Here is a 16,073-nt window from a genome sequence, read left to right as displayed (position 1 = left end):
GGAGCCCAGGAGGTCAGGGCCCCAGCCTGAGTCACAGCTTCTGCCCAGGGGGCCCTCAGGGAGGCCGCTGCCCCTCCCTCCGCAACTTGCTGTCACAACTCCTCGGGGGCCGTCCTGGTGGAGGGTCCCTGACTTGGGCACCAGGAGGAGGGCCTGGCTGCTCCCCTGCTCGTGGGACATGGCGGCTGTTCCGGGCTGACCCTGCTGGTGGGTGAAGGCCCATTGCTGGCCCCTGAGAAGAGGGGGCTGGACCCCAGAGCTGGGGAGGGACTCCTGGGGGGAACATGCTAGAAGCAGATTAGGGGTCTTCCCAGAGGTTGACTGGAGCAGACACCATGAGCTCAGACCCCCAGGAGGCCAGATGTACCCTGACTGGGAGGCCTGGGAGGATGCTGCTGGCTGCACACGGCCCCCCAGCTTGGGGGAGGGGATCGCCGCAGCCCCCATGTGGGTCAGGACCCCGCCCCCGGTACCCCCATCCCTCAGGAGGCCTGTCCACTGTCCTCTGAGCCAGCTCATGGGCTGGGAGCCCAGTGGCCCGCCCTCCACGCCCAGGAGACCATCCCTGAGACCAAGGCGGGTGTGGCTGCTGACTCGTCAGGGTGACACTCCCATTCCCGAAGCCCCAGCCGTGGGGAGGGGAGCAGCTGTGTGGCTTGAGGAGCCTGCCTTCGAGGGTCTTAGGGGGCCTCCCACCCCTGCCCATCTGTTCTGGTTTGGCAAAAGCTTAGTTAGTCTCCAATCATTTCCAGGAGTTTTGCGTAATTCAAAAAAGTAAATGATCTTTTGCTTTATTTTCAGCTTCATATTATGGGGGAAAAAAAAAAGTCTATACAGAAAAGTAGAGAGTAGAGATAGCCACGGTGAAGACCCGCGATTTAGGCTCGACTGTCAGCGGCGTTTGTGGTGTTGCTATGCGTGTGGCCGTGAGCAGCTGCGTGCACGTCGCCTGACCCCGATCATGGGGTCATCATGGTCCCCCGAGCGAGCGGGAGCGTGGTGAGCAGGCTCTATGCCCTGCTGCCCGCAGGCTGGCCGCCCTCCCGTGCTCCCCGGCGTCTGCGCTCCCCCGGGGTCTGCACCGGGCAGGCAGCCGGGCCTGTGAGGCTGAAGGAGCTGGCCCCTAAAGGCAGGTTTGCCCCAGAGGCGAGGCGGAGGCGGACGCGGACGGGCCTGGGGGCAGGACGGAGCGTAGGTCTCAGCTCACTTGGGTTTGAGGAGGACCGGCTGCTGGCTCCCTGGGCTCAGGGAGGTGGGGCCCCCTGCGGACCAGGGATGTCCTTCTCATCCTCTGGGCCCCTCGCTGGGCCCCGCCCCCAGGCCTGCACGCGCCTTTCTTCCCATGTCCCTGGGTGAGCGCCCCGTCGGGCCACTGTGCCAGGGTCTGCACACTCACTTGTAAGTCCGGTCAGCAGGCAGACAGTGTGCACGCTGCGGTCCGCCGCTCTGAGGACGAGGCTGGGGTCTGCAGGCCAGCTGCTGGCTCAGCTGTCCGACCCCGAGAGCCAGGAGGGGTGCCCACCCGGGGGCGCCTCCACTCCCCGCCCGGCTCTGTCCACCCCAGCATGGCGCCCCCACCCTGCCCTCCCGAGCACCAGGAGGGGTGCCCACCCGGGGGCGCCTCCACTCCCCGCCCGGCTCTGTCCACCCCAGCATGGCGCCCCCACCCTGCCCTCCCGAGCACCAGGAGGGGTGCCCACCCGGGGGCGCCTCCACTCCCCGCCCGGCTCTGTCCACCCCAGCATGGCACCCCAACCCTGCCCTCCTGAGCACCAGGAGGGGTGCCCACCCGGGGGCGCCTCCACTCCCCGCCCGGCTCTGTCCTCCCCAGCACGGCACCCCAACCCTGCCCTCCCGAGCGCCAGGAGGGGTGCCCACCTGGGGGCGCCTCCACTCCCCGCCCGGCTCTGTCCTCCCCAGCACGGCACCCCTCTGACCATCCAGCGAGTGCTCAGGGGCACACGGGCTGGGCGCTGCCCCAGGGACCCCGCTGAGCAGGGCCCTCGGAAGCTTGGGGCCCAGGGGTCATGACTCTAGACCCTGGGCCAGCCTCAGGCCTCCTCCCCGCCCCCAGGCCCTCTGGGCAGCGCCACGGGCTCTGGAATCCCCTGGTGCGGGGGATCCTGGTGCCTGTCACCTGGAGGCCAGCTGAGCCCCCACAGACCTGCAAGGACTGGGTCCCGGCCGCCAGCAGGGAGAACCAGGGGAGGCAGGACCTGCCACCCAGCTTTGCCCCCCGCCTCCCAGGGCCAGCTCCACAGCCTAGCAGCCCGAGTCCTGACCAACGGCAGTGGAGCGGGGGTGCCAGGGAGGCCACGGGCGAGGGCAGGTGGCGGTCCTCCCCTGTGCTTCGGGGAAGTGGAAGAGGGGCCCGCGGCCCTCCAGGGCATCTGGGGAAGCGGGCGGTGTCCCAGGGAGCCCGGCCATGGGAGCGAGAAGGCCCCCTCGGCTCCTGTCCACTGTGGGGCAGGGGGAGGGGCGGGCAGCAGCCTCCGTTTCCACTGGGCTTCCCTCCCGTAAGCGGCTGAGGGTCTGTGGTCACAAAAGCCTTGGAGACCCCGAGGCGGAATGGTGCCCCACCTGACCCTGCACCCCGGGGGGCTCTCGAGGCCCTCGCCCCCCTCCCCTCCCCTGCCTCGCTTCCTGAGTTCCTGGAACTTCTGCCCCGGCATCTCTCTGCACACACGTCCTTCCTGGAGCTGATGGTCTCCACTCTCATCTCCCGGGACCTTTGGAACCCGCTGGCCGCCGGGCACTCTGGCTTTCCTGCCTCCTAAGACCTGCAGCCCGCCCCACCCCTCTGTTTGACACCCCCATTCCCGCCCCCACAGCAGAGGGGTCAGTTCACAAATGGAAGACCCAACCCCAAAAGGGAGCCAAGAGCCGCCCATCCCTGGGGAGGGGAGGGGCCTCCGCTCTGTGCTGCCAGGGCTGGGGGTGCCCACCAGGCGGGCCTCACGATGTGGGGACATGGAGGGCTCGCTGGGCCCAGCCCACCTTTGGGGGCTGCAGTGGACGTGCCCTGGCCCCACCCTCCCTGCCTCTGTAGAAGCTGAGCCTCTGGTCCTGGAGGAGCTTGTGGGGGTGGCTGGGGGGCTGGTGTAGGTGCCAGGATCATGGGGAGCAGGGGAGGCTTACTGGACGAGGGCCTGTCTGAGTGGGGTTTTCAAGGATGCATAGGGTTTCCCAATGGTGGTGAAGGGGCAGGGAGTCCCAGGGGAAAAGTGGCATCATGAGAGGAAGGGACAGGATGGGGAGCTTGTTTTCTTCTTGGTGGTTTTGCCCCACAGGTTTTCAAATCCAGCTCCTGAGAACCTCAGAGAGGCAAACCTTACTTCACCTTTCCCTCCACGGACAGAGGGACGGGCGCTGAGCCCGCAGCTGGCCGAGCCCCAGACCCCAGGCTGCTGGCTCCCCTCCATCGAGGGGTCTGGCCTGGGGGGGCCCATTCCTGGTGCCTTTCCTTGCGTCCCAGCCCACACCCTCACCTGCTGACCCTCGGCACACTGCCCCCCGCCCCACACAGCACCGGCCCTGGAAGAAGCTTGTGCCTGGAGCCCCAGGTGGGCGGCCAGTGGCCCTGCAGCTTCCTGGTGTGGGGACTGAGGCCAGTCCACGGGTAGGAGAAAGTGCCGCTGGCCCTGGGGCCCAGAGGCAGACGGAGGAGGAGGAGAAAAGGCCGAGGGATTAGCCCAGGAGCCAAGAGGGGAGCTGGGCGCAGAGACCGGGAGCCCCCTGCCATGTGCTCCAGGTTCCCCTCAACACACACACACGCACACTCAGGTGTAAGAGTACACGTGGACACACTCAAACACACCTACACACACTCACTTTTACCTGTGCACACCCATGCACGCCCATACATACACAAGGACACACGTGCACACTCGTACACACATGTCACGCTTACACCAAGTGTCTGGATACGTGTGGAGGCACCCACGTGCTCACATACACGCAGTCACATACACGTGGATACACACACACGTGTGGATAGGCACGTGCACGTACACATGGATTCACACACATGTACACAAGTGTATACACAGAGCCTCGCCAGTGGGGACCTCAGGCTCAGGTCTGACACTCACACTGCCCAGGAGGCCATGGTGGGAAGGCTGCGGCCTGGCTGGCATCTGGGAGAGAAGCGGGCACAAGTGAAGGATCTAAGCCCTTTGAGGGGGAGCAGAGAACGTGTGTGTCGGGAGGTGGAGGCGGGGCGGGGAGGATGAGGGGAGGTGAGCAGAGGAGGGCAGGAAGACGGGGCTGCACAAACTGGGGTGAGGGGGTACCTCACTCCTCGGCAGGCTGCACCAGACCCCGGGACAGAGGGGGGGACCTCAGCCCACGGCAGGCCACGCGGGACCCCGGGACGGAGGGGGGACCTCAACCCACGGCAGGCCGCACCGGACCCCGGGACAGAGGAGGGGACCTCACTCCTTGGCAGGCTGCGCCAGACCCCAGGACAGAGGGGGGACCTCAGCCCACGGCAGGCCACGTGGGACCCCAGGACAGAGCAGGGACCTTAGGGCGGGCGTCCCAGGCCAGTGCTGGCGGTCCTGGTAACCAGGGAGCCCGACCACGAGGTCCCCCTCAGACTGGACCTGAACACACTCTTAAGCCCTGAAGCAAGTGTTTCCAATCCTTATCGGCCAGTTTCAGCTCCCGAGCTGCCTGCCGACTAGAGCCGGCGACCTTTGGTAACTGCGGCCCTGCTAATATCAGCAGGCCTGCACTCGGCTCAGCACGGGGCCAGGCCAGGTGCATTGGACGGGCTGCCTGCCCCCTGGTTCCCCCAGAGCCCGGGTCAGGGGGAGGAGCCCGGGCAGCTGGTAAAACCACGGACTGGGGCCGAGGATGGAGCAGCAGGAGGGGGCTCACCCCTTCAGGGCTCTGGGATGGTGGGCCCATGAGCACCATGAAGGCAGGTGTTCACGGGGCCCCTGCTTGGGGCCAGGCCAGGCCCTGGGACCCATCAGCGAGGGCGGACACAGACCCCAGGTCCAACTGCTCCCTGGCCCAGAGTGGGGTCCCCAGAGCTCAGATGCAGACCCCTTTCTGCGTGGGGTCTGGGCCGGCTTCTGAGCTCCTGGCCTTTACTCCTTCCCCACCTTCCAGTGCGGATGCTGTGGGCCCACACCCCCAGGGGGCCTACCCTGGCGCGTGCCCCTCCCTGGACTCCTCCCACAGGCGAATGCCAGCCTAGCGCTCCAGGGACTGGGGGGCAGGCAGCATCCTGTGGGGACCGCGGATGAGCCGGCCACCTCGAGGAGAAGGCACAAGCCCCCCTGTAAATGACTCGATGACCGTCAAGGGCGTGGTCAAGGGCGACGTCCTTAGTCACGTGACCGCCCTGACCATGCCTCCCCGGCCCCGCAGGAGCGTTCATGATTCCATTCCTCATCCTGCTGGTCCTGGAGGGGATCCCGCTACTGCACCTGGAGTTCGCCATCGGGCAGCGGCTGCGCAAGGGCAGCGTGGGCGTCTGGAGCGCCATCCACCCGGCCCTCAAGGGCGTAGGTGCGTCCATGCCCAGGCTCAGCCTGGGGTCCGGGCTGGCAGCACACGCTGCCCTCTCTTCCCTCTACCTTTCGGGGAGGAGACGGCCCGGGCTCCACAGCTTCCACCCTGAGGCTGTTGCCACCCCTTCCTTAGACTCTGTTGTGGGGGGGATGGTATGGGCTGGAGAGGCTGTCCTGGGTCCCCAGGGAACACAAGGTCCAGTGGGGGCAGATACAGGGGGAGAGCAGAGCCCCCCACTTCCTGCCCAGAGCAGGGACTAGGAGGGACACTGACAGTGGGGGCGCCTTCCTGACGTCAGGGACCCTTTTGTTCACCCACACTCAGTGGGCCAAGAGGGCCCCCCAGAGATTGCCTTCACTCCAGCACTGACCCTTCATTCCACAGTGACCCCCTTCCAGTGACCAGCACCCCCATCCCAGCAGTGATCCCCTCCCCTGCAGCGACTGCCCACCCTAGTTGTTATCCCCACCCCGGCACCCCCATACTCCAGCAGTGCCCCCATCCCAGCCATGACCCCCTCCCCAGAAGTGACCCCCACTCCAGCAGTGACCCCCCATCCTAGAAGTGACCCCCGCCTCCAGAAGTGACCCTCCACTCCAGCATTGCCCTCTCCCTAGCAGTGAACCCCACTTCAGCAGTGACCCCCCATCCCAGCAGTGACTGCCACCCTAGCCATCGCCCCCACCCCAGCAGTGACCCCCACCCTAGCAGTGACTCCCCCACCCGAGCACTACCTCCACTCCAGCAGGGACCTCCCATCCTAGCAGTGACCCCCCACTTCAGCAGTGACACCCCGCCCCAGCACTGACGACCCCTCTCCCCCCAGGCATCGCGTCCATGTTCGTGTCCTTCATGGTGGGCCTCTATTACAACACCATCATCGCCTGGGTCATGTGGTACTTCTTCAACTCCTTCCAGGAGCCCCTGCCCTGGAGCCAGTGTCCGCTCAATGCCAACCAGACAGGTGAGCCCTGGGTGGGCTGGTGGGGGCGGAGCTGGCCCGTGAGCAGCGTCTCCCGAATCTCTAACATCCACGTGGTTGTCGCCCAACTTTAGCAAAAACGCGAGCACAGAAAGGGGCATGGCCTCCCTGCTGCACGCAGGGCCCTGCAGGGGATGTGGGCAGGGGTGAGGTAGGAGGGTCTGCCAGGACTAGACCACTCCTGCCTTGGCAGGGTCTCACTGGGCTCCCTGAGCCCGGGGGGCAACCAGGACCCTGGGCTGCTGGGTCTCGAGCAGAGAGAGTGTGTGAGGCTGAACAAGCCACCCAGTGTGGGCTCTGGCGTGAGACCCCAAAGACTGGTGAGCTCCTGAATGACTGCGTGCCGTGACCAGGGCACTGACGCCCAGCTAAGCCCTGGGTCTGTGCCTGCCGGGGGCAGGGTTGGGGGAGGGGACAGGTAGTCAGAGCCCGGTGCACACGCTCCCTGTGTGCACGAGTGTGTGCACGGGTCTGCACGTGAGCATACATGCAAGTCTGTTTGGTTTGGTATGTGCATGCTTATGTGTGTCTACAAGTATGTTCGTGGGCACACGAGTGCACTAAAGTGTGCACACACGTACACGTATGTTGTGCATGCTGTTGGGTGTGTCTGTGCATGCACACTCGTGTATGTGGTGCGTGCTGTTGAGTGTGGGTGTGTGCACATGTGTAAGTGTGCTGTGTATGCTGTTTGTTGCGCGTGTGTGGGTGTGGGCGTGCACACACACGGGTGAGTACATTTGTGCATGTTTGTGTGGGGTGTGCACACATACGTGTGAGTTCACTGTGATGCTGTCTGTTGGGTATGTCCATGCGGGTGTGCACACGTGTGTGCACGTGTGCAGTGCGTCCTGGCGTCTGTCAGTGTCCTGGGCCCACGCTCTCCGTGGCCCTCACTGGTGTGGTGCGGTGTCAGGTTACGTGGACGAGTGTGCCCGCAGCTCCTCTGTGGACTACTTCTGGTACCGCGAGACCCTCAACGTCTCCACCTCCATCGATGACTCGGGCTCCGTGCAGTGGTGGATCCTGCTGGCCCTGACGTGCGCCTGGAGCGTGCTCTACGTGTGCACCATCCGGGGCATCGAGACCACAGGGAAGGTGCGGGGCTGTGGGCCTCTGGGGGACCGGGGGCCCCTTTAGCAGCTCTCAGGGCTCGGCCCCTGCCCACCGCCTGTCTGGGCAGCGCCCCAGATTCAGTGCTGGGCCAGACGGCTCCCAAACACACGCTTCAGAAGCCGCAGGCGGGAGCGACTGTGGTGCCCGTCTGGGTGGTGGGAGCTAAACGGTGACCGTGGTGACGAGAGGACACGGAGACCAGAGGGGGAGGCGGGGCCCAGGGTGCGGGAGGAGGGGGCACGGTCCGGGGCTCAGCCCTCCTCCTCGCGGTGGGCCCCCAGCCCTGCCCCCCAACAGCTGCCGCCTCCCCCAGGCCGTGTACATCACATCCACGCTGCCCTACGTCGTCCTGACCATCTTTCTCATCCGGGGCCTGACGCTGAAGGGAGCCACCAACGGCATCGTCTTCCTTTTCACGCCCAACGTGAGTCTGGGCTTCCCGCCCACCCCTGGGCTCCGAGACCCCGTTGGTCCCTGGACACCGGCCGGGCCTGGGAGGGCAGCGCATGCCAGCTCGCGTGTGGCTCAGGGCAGAGGGCCACCAGCTGTCGCCTTAGGGTCGTTTCCCTCTGGCCTCTACTTGGTGGCCTCAGGTGTCACCTGGCCTCCCGGCTCCTGTCCCCTCCTTGGACGCCCCTCCTGGGAGCCCCCACATCCCGTGGTGCGCGGCTGAGGGTCTCTGTTTGGCCGCAGGTTACGGAGCTGGCCAACCCGGTCACCTGGCTGGACGCGGGGGCCCAAGTCTTCTACTCCTTCTCCCTGGCCTTCGGGGGCCTCATTTCCTTCTCCAGCTACAACCCTGTCCAGTGAGTATGCTGGATGGGGGTCCCATGGGGGCGAGGGGCTGCTCCTCCAGGCACCTGACGCGCAGAGCCCCAGTCTCCCCCTCGGACCAGCTGTGAGGCTGGAGGTGGGTGGGCACTCGCCAGAGCTGAGGCTCCGAGTCTCCCGGATCAGGGGTGGTGGGGCTGGAGGCAGGCAGGCCGGCTCCCAGCTGAAGGCGTTCTCAGGAGCTGTGGGGAGCGGCTGCAGCCGGCCCCCGGCCCCCCGTGCCTTGGCCTGCGTGTCCGTCTCTCTCCCGAGGCCGGGGCGTCCTTGGCCTGCGTGTCCGTCTCTCCCCCGAGGCCGGGGCGTCCTTGGCCTGCGTGTCCGTCTCTCCCCCGAGGCCGGGGCGTCCTTGGCCTGCGTGTCCGTCTCTCCCCCGAGGCCGGGGCGTCCTTGGCCTGCAGCCGGGCCTCGCTGGGCCACGCCCGCTCTCTGGCTGCTGAGAACGTCTGTGCTCCAGCTCCGTGAGCACCTGTTTTCGTTCCCCGCGCGTGTGCCCCGAGGCGGGGGGCCCTGGGCTTCGCGGTGGCTCCAGGTCTAACTGTCTGAGGAGCCGCTTCCCCTCTGCAGTCCCTGTAGGGCATGTGGGAGCGCTGGGTCCTCCCGCCCTCGTCCGCGCCTGTCACTCTCAGGTGCTTGGGTTCCGGCCGCAGGGGAGGGTGTGGCCGCTCACTGAGCTACGTGTTTGTTTTCAGTAGCCGTTTCTTCTTTGCCCGCCGTGAGTCTTCCTTGCTTTGCGGGTTCTCCCCAGTTGCAGCGAAGTGTCCTCTCTTGCGGTCCACGGGCTTGGTTGCTCTGCGACCTGCAGGATCTTCCCAGACCAGGAATCAAACCTGTGTCCCCCTGCGCTGGCAGGCAGGCTCCCACCCACTGCACCACCAGGGAAGGCCCTCACTGGGGTCGGATTTGCGTTTCCCTGGGGTTCTTGACAGAGGCACCTGGAAGGATGGTGCCTCAGCGGATGGGAGGTCAGGGGTCATGCACCGAGCTGAGGGAGGCTTTAGGTGTCGAGGTGGCTGGAGATGGGGTGTCCTCAGCCATGAAGGCCTGGGGTGGGCTGGGGGGCAGCGTCTGTGGGGGCAGAGAGGGGGTAAGGAGAGGGAGGGAGGCGTCCAGGCCTGGGGATGGGGCCACCCGGCCCAGGCTGCCTCTTCGAGGCCTCTGTGGCTGGTGGTTGGAAGGTCCAGGCTGTCGTGTGCGAGTAGGGCTGATGCGCCACCTCCTGAGCCCAGAGCAGACGCTGGCCGAGCAGGGACCTGAACACCAGCGTCTTCAGCCCCAGCTCCAGGGTCCCCAGGGCGTGGGGGCACCGAGAAGCCTGCAGGCTGCAGCAGGCATGGGGGCCATCACCTGGTGCCCGGTGAGCCCTCCCCCCTCCCTGCCCAGCGGCGGCTCAGCCTGTCCGGCTGGCCCAAGACGCAGCTCTGCCCACCTGTGCCGACGTGGGCTGGCCGTGTGGACACCGCGCCCCCTGGCCTGTCCTCACCGACGCCGCTTCTGTCCACAGCAACAACTGCGAGATGGACTCGGTCATCGTGTCTGTGATCAACGGCTTCACGTCCGTGTATGCGGCCACCGTGGTCTACTCCATCATTGGCTTCCGCGCCACCGAACGTTACGACGACTGCTTCAGCACGTGAGTGGCCCGCGGGTGCCCCGACAGCTGCGGGGGCCTCCACCTCCGAGGAGCCCACCCGGACTGGTGTCAGCCTCGCTCTCTTTCCAGGAACATCCTGACGCTTATCAACGGGTTCGACCTGCCCGAAGGCAACGTGACGCAGGAGAACTTTGCTGAGATGCAACGGTGGTGCAACGCCTCCGACCCCGCGGCCTACGCCAGGCTCAAGTTCCAGACCTGCGACATGGACGCCTTCCTCTCACAGGTAGGGCCAGGGCAGCGGGCACCTTGGGTGGACACCGAGCCTCCCCTGGGAGTCCAGTTTGGACAAACCTGCCCCGTGCCACACGGCCGCCCACCCTGGCTATCCTGCCCCGCAGGGTCCGGGCACTGGCTCTAGGGCACCAGCATCTTCTGGGCCATGGGCCCCGCATGTGAGACCGTGAGATGCCCTCCGTGGGCCTGACCTCTCCCGTGGCCTTGTGCCAAACACACAGAAACACCCCATGGCCCGCTTTTACTGGAATTTCTCCTACACAAAGGTCGGAGTCACTGTCACCGTCCTTCTAAAATCACCGGTGGCCATCAGGCTCCCGGGAGTCCCTCCCTGATGCTCACAAGCTCAAGTGCCGGCCCCCAGGACGAGCGACATCTGCTGTGATTGCTCGTAGGCCGGCATCTACTAATCTTAGCTTTGCAATTCTCTTATTGGGAGCCACACAACATTTCGGGGGTGTGTTGAGCATTGTTGAGGGCCTGGCACTGCTTCTCCAGCGACAGCGCCATCTTGCCAGGAGTGGACACAGCAGAGGGTCCTCCCAACTTGGCTGTCCCTGGGGAACGTCACAGGGACCACGAGTCTCAATCCCCCTTCCTTTTAAAAAGCGACCTTCTCAAGGTGCCAGTTCTCGCCTGGAAGCTCAGTTTGTGGGGGGTTAGTAAGTTTACGCAGTCGCTTTATGCCCTCCTGCCCCCCTGGTAGTTTCCCTTCAGCCGGAAGCGCCCGCCCCCCAGCCCTGGGCAGTGCTGACGGGCTTCTGCTTTCCCACGGATACAAGGACGTTAGACCTCCCGGACTGCTCCTCTGCGATGTGGGCTCCATAGTGCTGTGACGACCCCCTGCAACCTCCCCATGGCTCTCTGAGTCCTTGTGCCCCAGGAATGTGTGCAGATGCCGTGACGGTGCCATGGGCCCTGCAGGATCCCGCCAGATCCACTGGCTCCTCATTCAGCCCCTCTGAGCTCAGGGCTCTCTGCGGAGGTTCAACCCCCGGGAACCCTGAGCCTCGAGAAGGGGGCCCAGTGCCCGAGGCCTCACTTACCTGCGTGGGCCACTCCGTGCAGAGTGTCATCCTTACGCACCCACAAGCACGTTTATGGCACTGCCTGCCCCACGGGCCACTCTGAGCGCTGGTGGGCGCACGTCCAGGGGCTCTGTTTCAGCTCTCGCTCAGGCCCGCTGAAGTCGGTTTGCGCGATGGCCTCGGCTATGGGCGGGGTGGGGGCACCCACTGGCGACCAGATGGCAGTCCACTCCCATCTGCCCAATGTTTCTGTCTGGGCTGCATGGGCCCCCAACCACCGCCAGACAATGTGGTCAACTTCCCAGCAATATAACCAGTTCAGCCTTTTAAAATACACCTAGAGCTAAAAGACAAGAGCTGCAGTCACTCCACAGAATGGCCCGCATCATCCATGATGGTGTGGGTGCCGGCCTGGCGGATGCAGAGCCGTCCAGTGTCAGGGCCAGACCGGCCAGTGGGCACCTCGGAGGGCCCTGGGTGACTCGCCTGCCGCCCTGCAGGGCGTGGAGGGCACCGGGCTGGCCTTCATCGTCTTCACCGAGGCCATCACCAAGATGCCGGTGGCGCCCCTCTGGTCCGTCCTCTTCTTCGTCATGCTCTTCTGCCTGGGCCTGTCGTCCATGTTCGGCAACATGGAGGGTGTGGTGGTGCCCCTGCAGGACCTCAAAGTCATCCCCAAGAAGTGGCCCAAGGAGCTGCTTACAGGTGGGCGGGGCCTGTGGAGGTTGTGGGTGGGGCCGTGCGGACGGGGGGGGGGGGGGGGGGGGTGTGGCCCGTGGGTCTATGGGCGGGGCCTGTGGGTCCGTGGGCGGGGTCTGTGGGTCTATGGGCGGGGCCTGTGGGTCCGTGGGCGGGGTCTGTGGGTCTATGGGCGGGGCATGTGGGCGGGGTCGAGGCCATGGCGCAGCCGCCAGAGGGAGACTGCGGCAGGCATGGGGCAGACGCCCGTGACGGCACCCCACCCTCTGCTGCCATAGGCCTCATCTGCTTGGGGATGTACCTCATCGCCTTCATTTTCACACTGAACTCCGGCCAGTACTGGCTGTCTCTCCTGGACAGCTACGCAGGCTCCATCCCCCTGCTCGTCATCGCCTTCTTCGAGATGTTCTCCGTAGTCTATGTGTACGGCGTGGACAGGTAGGGGCCGGGGGCGGGGAACCCCATGGTAGGGGGTGCGCAGGGCCGCGCAGGTGTCTCTTCTGTCTGGTGTGGGGTGGAGATGGCCTGAGCCTGGGAGGGCAACGGAGAGGCCATGGAGCTCACGGGGGTTGCAGACCCCGCCCTCTGCGGCGTCCAGATGCCCCCAGGCCTCGGGAAGGGCGCTGGCAGCCGCAGCAGGAGGCAGCCCAGTCTCGGGGCGAATGGGAGAAGGCAGGATGGTGCACAGGCGTTTGCTGTGGGTCGATGGGGCTTCCCCAGGACCCTGCCTGGAGGAGGGAGGAAGCTGGTGTTTTACTCCAGTTCCCACTGCACTGCCAGGCCTGCCCCCAGGGGTCTGAGCAGGGCTCCTCTGCCAGACAGAGGCTCAGGCAAAGACAAGTTTGCAAGTGTGGCAGGGTCAGCCGTCCCTTGGCCAGTCATTCAGGGCATCACGGATTGGCACCGTGTTGTTAATAGGACTTGGACTCACCACCACTCCGTAAACGATCTGGTGAAATCAATTAAGATTAAATGCACAAGCCCATGCAGGGGACCCTGTCAAGACCCCCAGCGCTGCACCTCTAAGAGTGCTGGTGAGGCTGCCCAGGGTCAGAGCCCCTGCCCTGCCAAGGGGACTGAGACAGGGAGCCGGACAGCTCCCCTCCTCGGTCCCCAGCAGCTCTGATCTGCCCTTCACATCAGTGTCAGCCTGGGGCCGAGGAGGACGTGGCCTCTGACAAGAGTCCACACGTCTAGCCTGGCACTAGCACCGCGGGATGGTGGGGCTTCCCAGAGAAGGCGTGCCTGCCAAGAAGGATGTGAGAGGTCAGAGTGCAGCATCACAGAGGAGAGACCGACTCTCCAGGCGTGGAGAGGCTGCCACCCTCTGCCTTCCGGGGACTAACAGCCCCTCGGCCTCTGCTTCCAGGTTCAACAGGGACATTGAGTTCATGATCGGCCACAAGCCCAACATCTTCTGGCAGGTCACGTGGAGAGTGGTGAGCCCCCTGCTTATGCTGGCCATCTTCCTGTTCTTCTTCGTGATCGAGGTCAGGGAGGAGCTGACATACAACATTTGGGACCCAGCCTATGTGAGTCCTGGGCCTCCAGGGTGGGTGGGTGGGGGCAGGCTCCCCCTCCCTCTAGAGGCAGGAGTGAATCACGAAGGGCGGGCTCGTTGCCCTGAGTGAGACCCCGGCTGCCTGGTTTGCTCACCTGAGGCCACTCTCTCTCCAGGAGGAATTTCCCAAATCCAAGGAAATCAAGTACCCAGGCTGGGTGTACGCTGTGGTGGTCCTGGTTGCTGGGGTCCCCTGCCTGGTCATCCCTGGCTTCGCCATCTACAAGCTCATCAGGAACCACTTCCAGAGGCGAGGGGACCAGCGGGCGCTCGTCAGCTCACTGTCCGCGGCCTCAGTGAACGGCGGCCTGTGGTCCTAGGCAGCCCAGCCCGTGGGGTGGGGGTGGTGTCTGAGGAGGGAGTGGGCTGCACGTGTGTGCACGTGTGTGTATTATGTGAGGGTGCATGTGTGGGAGCGTGTATACATGGGCGTGTGTGTGTGTGTTGTTCATGTGAGTGTGCAAGTGTGAGAGGGTATCTACCGTGTGTGGGTATGTCCCTGTGTGTGTATGTGTGCATATGTGAGTGTATATACATGTGCAAGTGTATGTGTACACGTGTGGATGTGTGTAAGCATGGGTGCATAACAAGGGACATGCTCCTGGTGTGGTTACACACACGTGTGTGTGCACATGGATGTGTGTGTGCATGTGAGCACGTGTGGGCAGGTGTATACGTGAGCCAGTATGGGAGTGTATTTGCACGCGTGTGAGTGTGTTTCAGTGTGCATGCATCTACGTGTTGTGCATGTGTGCTCATGCTTGTGTGTGTGTGCACAGCTGTGTGTGTACCTGTGTGTGCGTGCATGCCTGTGGCTTTGCTTGCACACACACGTGTTGCCTTGCAGCAACCCGAGGGCCTGGGAGCTGAGGGCGGCCCACCTCCACCCACTCCCAGAGAGTGAGCTGCCGCGGGGCGGGGCCAGCTGCGCACGCCCCCCTCACCTCGGCCCCTGGGAGCCCGTCTTGGTGCCTCTGCCCTTTCCTCTCGAGGTCCCCTCCGACCTTGGGATTCTTGCGGTGAGGTCGGGGCTTTCACCCTGTGACCAGGAGCAGCCTTCTCAGGCCCGTCCAGAAGAGGCCAGTGAGCTCGACAGAACTTGGCCGGCCCGGTGGGGCCCCACCCATCCGACAGAGTCTTGGCCACACCCGGGTGTGATCTGAAGGCTGATCTGCTTAATCCCTGCATGTGGCTGCCAGCAATAGATGAGCAGTTAAATAAAACTCAGCTCGGGTGACTTAAGGCAGACCCCCCCACACTTGGTACGTTCTTGAGAGGACATTAACTGCATGAATATTTAGCCAGATGTTGGAGAAGACGGGTTGTAGGATAACTCGGCCTTGGCCACCGAGGTGGAGGACTGCCCGTGCGTCCCGAGCGACGTCAGGGACCGTGAGGGCAGGGGGACTGTCCAGCTGTTGCTGCTCAGTGACGCCGGCGTCGGCGCGGGGACGGGATGCCACATCCAGCCTCCACCAAAGTTACGTGAACTTGGGTGTTCGTTTCCAAGAACCCGTCACCTCCACTTTCCAGGCAAGAGTCTGCAAGTTTATGTTGAACTGGACTTTGCAAGGATTCTCCGTGCAGGACCAGGGGCCCGAGTGGTGGGTGGGAGACTCCTGACCAGCATCCTTGGCATCCAGCTCCTCTACTCCCAGAGCTGTCCGACCCTGTTGGGAAAACTGCTCAGGACCCCTTAGATACACCCCGCCCCAGCCCACCCCCAGGGTATGTGGAGGGGAGACACACTCCCAGACGTGACCTGGGCAGGGACCCCACCCCCAGGGTGCGTGGAGGGGAGACACACTCCCAGACGTGACCTGGGTGGGGCTGGGCCGTCTTTGTCTCTTGGTGACGGGTTCTTTCACAGACTTGATGTTTTGCAAATTGTTAGAAATTTGGGTTTTGTGGGTGTCGTGTGTGCCTGTGTGAATAAATCACTCTTTCATAGTCTTGGCCTAAGTGTTGTCTAAATGAGAGACAGACGAGCCCCAGCCTTGAGGGGCCGGTGCAGGACTGCAGGTCTGCTGTGTGCATGGAGGGCCCCCGCCCCCCACCATTGCCCCAGGCTCCCAGCGAAGTGCCCTCACGTGGGGGCTACTGGTGAGGCCCCTGGGCCGGGGCACAGGGAGAGGCCTGGCCTCGCCACTGTCTTTCCTCTCCCATGCCTTTCCATCTGAGTCGCCCTTCCTCAGCGGGACCTGCTACCGGGGCCCCGTGTTTGGGACCATGCAGCCCGGCTGAGAGAGGAGTGTCCAAGGAAAGTCAGATTATGGATAAGGGGCCCGGTCCTGTCCTGGTGGAGGCGTCTGCTGGGTGGTGGGGGCAAGGGTCCAGGGAGCCCCCAGGGGGAAGCCTCAGCTGAACCCACCGTGTTGGCTCGTCACGGCTCCAGCCCCCAGACAGAGGGAACCCGAGCTGAGGGAAGGGCTCACATACCCCCTG

General features: G+C 64.6%; 1 protein-coding gene across 1 annotated transcript in view; it reads left to right on the top strand.

Moving 5' to 3' along the window:
- Positions 1-15,578, top strand: part of SLC6A19 (solute carrier family 6 member 19) — a 16,399-nt gene extending 821 nt beyond the window's left edge. The window contains exons 2-12 of the mRNA XM_019982729.2: positions 5,380-5,520; positions 6,350-6,487; positions 7,422-7,603; positions 7,935-8,045; positions 8,315-8,427; positions 9,954-10,082; positions 10,173-10,329; positions 11,869-12,073; positions 12,346-12,505; positions 13,437-13,599; positions 13,745-15,578. Of these exons, the coding sequence (XP_019838288.2) occupies positions 5,380-5,520; positions 6,350-6,487; positions 7,422-7,603; positions 7,935-8,045; positions 8,315-8,427; positions 9,954-10,082; positions 10,173-10,329; positions 11,869-12,073; positions 12,346-12,505; positions 13,437-13,599; positions 13,745-13,948 (1,703 nt within the window). The 3' untranslated portion in view covers positions 13,949-15,578. The remainder of the gene's footprint in view (positions 1-5,379; positions 5,521-6,349; positions 6,488-7,421; positions 7,604-7,934; positions 8,046-8,314; positions 8,428-9,953; positions 10,083-10,172; positions 10,330-11,868; positions 12,074-12,345; positions 12,506-13,436; positions 13,600-13,744) is intronic.
- The last annotated feature ends 495 nt before the right edge of the window (positions 15,579-16,073 follow it).

This window comes from Bos indicus, chromosome 20 (assembly GCF_029378745.1).
Source record: "Bos indicus isolate NIAB-ARS_2022 breed Sahiwal x Tharparkar chromosome 20, NIAB-ARS_B.indTharparkar_mat_pri_1.0, whole genome shotgun sequence".
Classification (NCBI taxonomy): domain Eukaryota; kingdom Metazoa; phylum Chordata; class Mammalia; order Artiodactyla; family Bovidae; genus Bos; species Bos indicus.
Note: the sequence above shows the minus strand (reverse complement) of the source record. Positions and strands in the feature narration are given on the sequence as shown.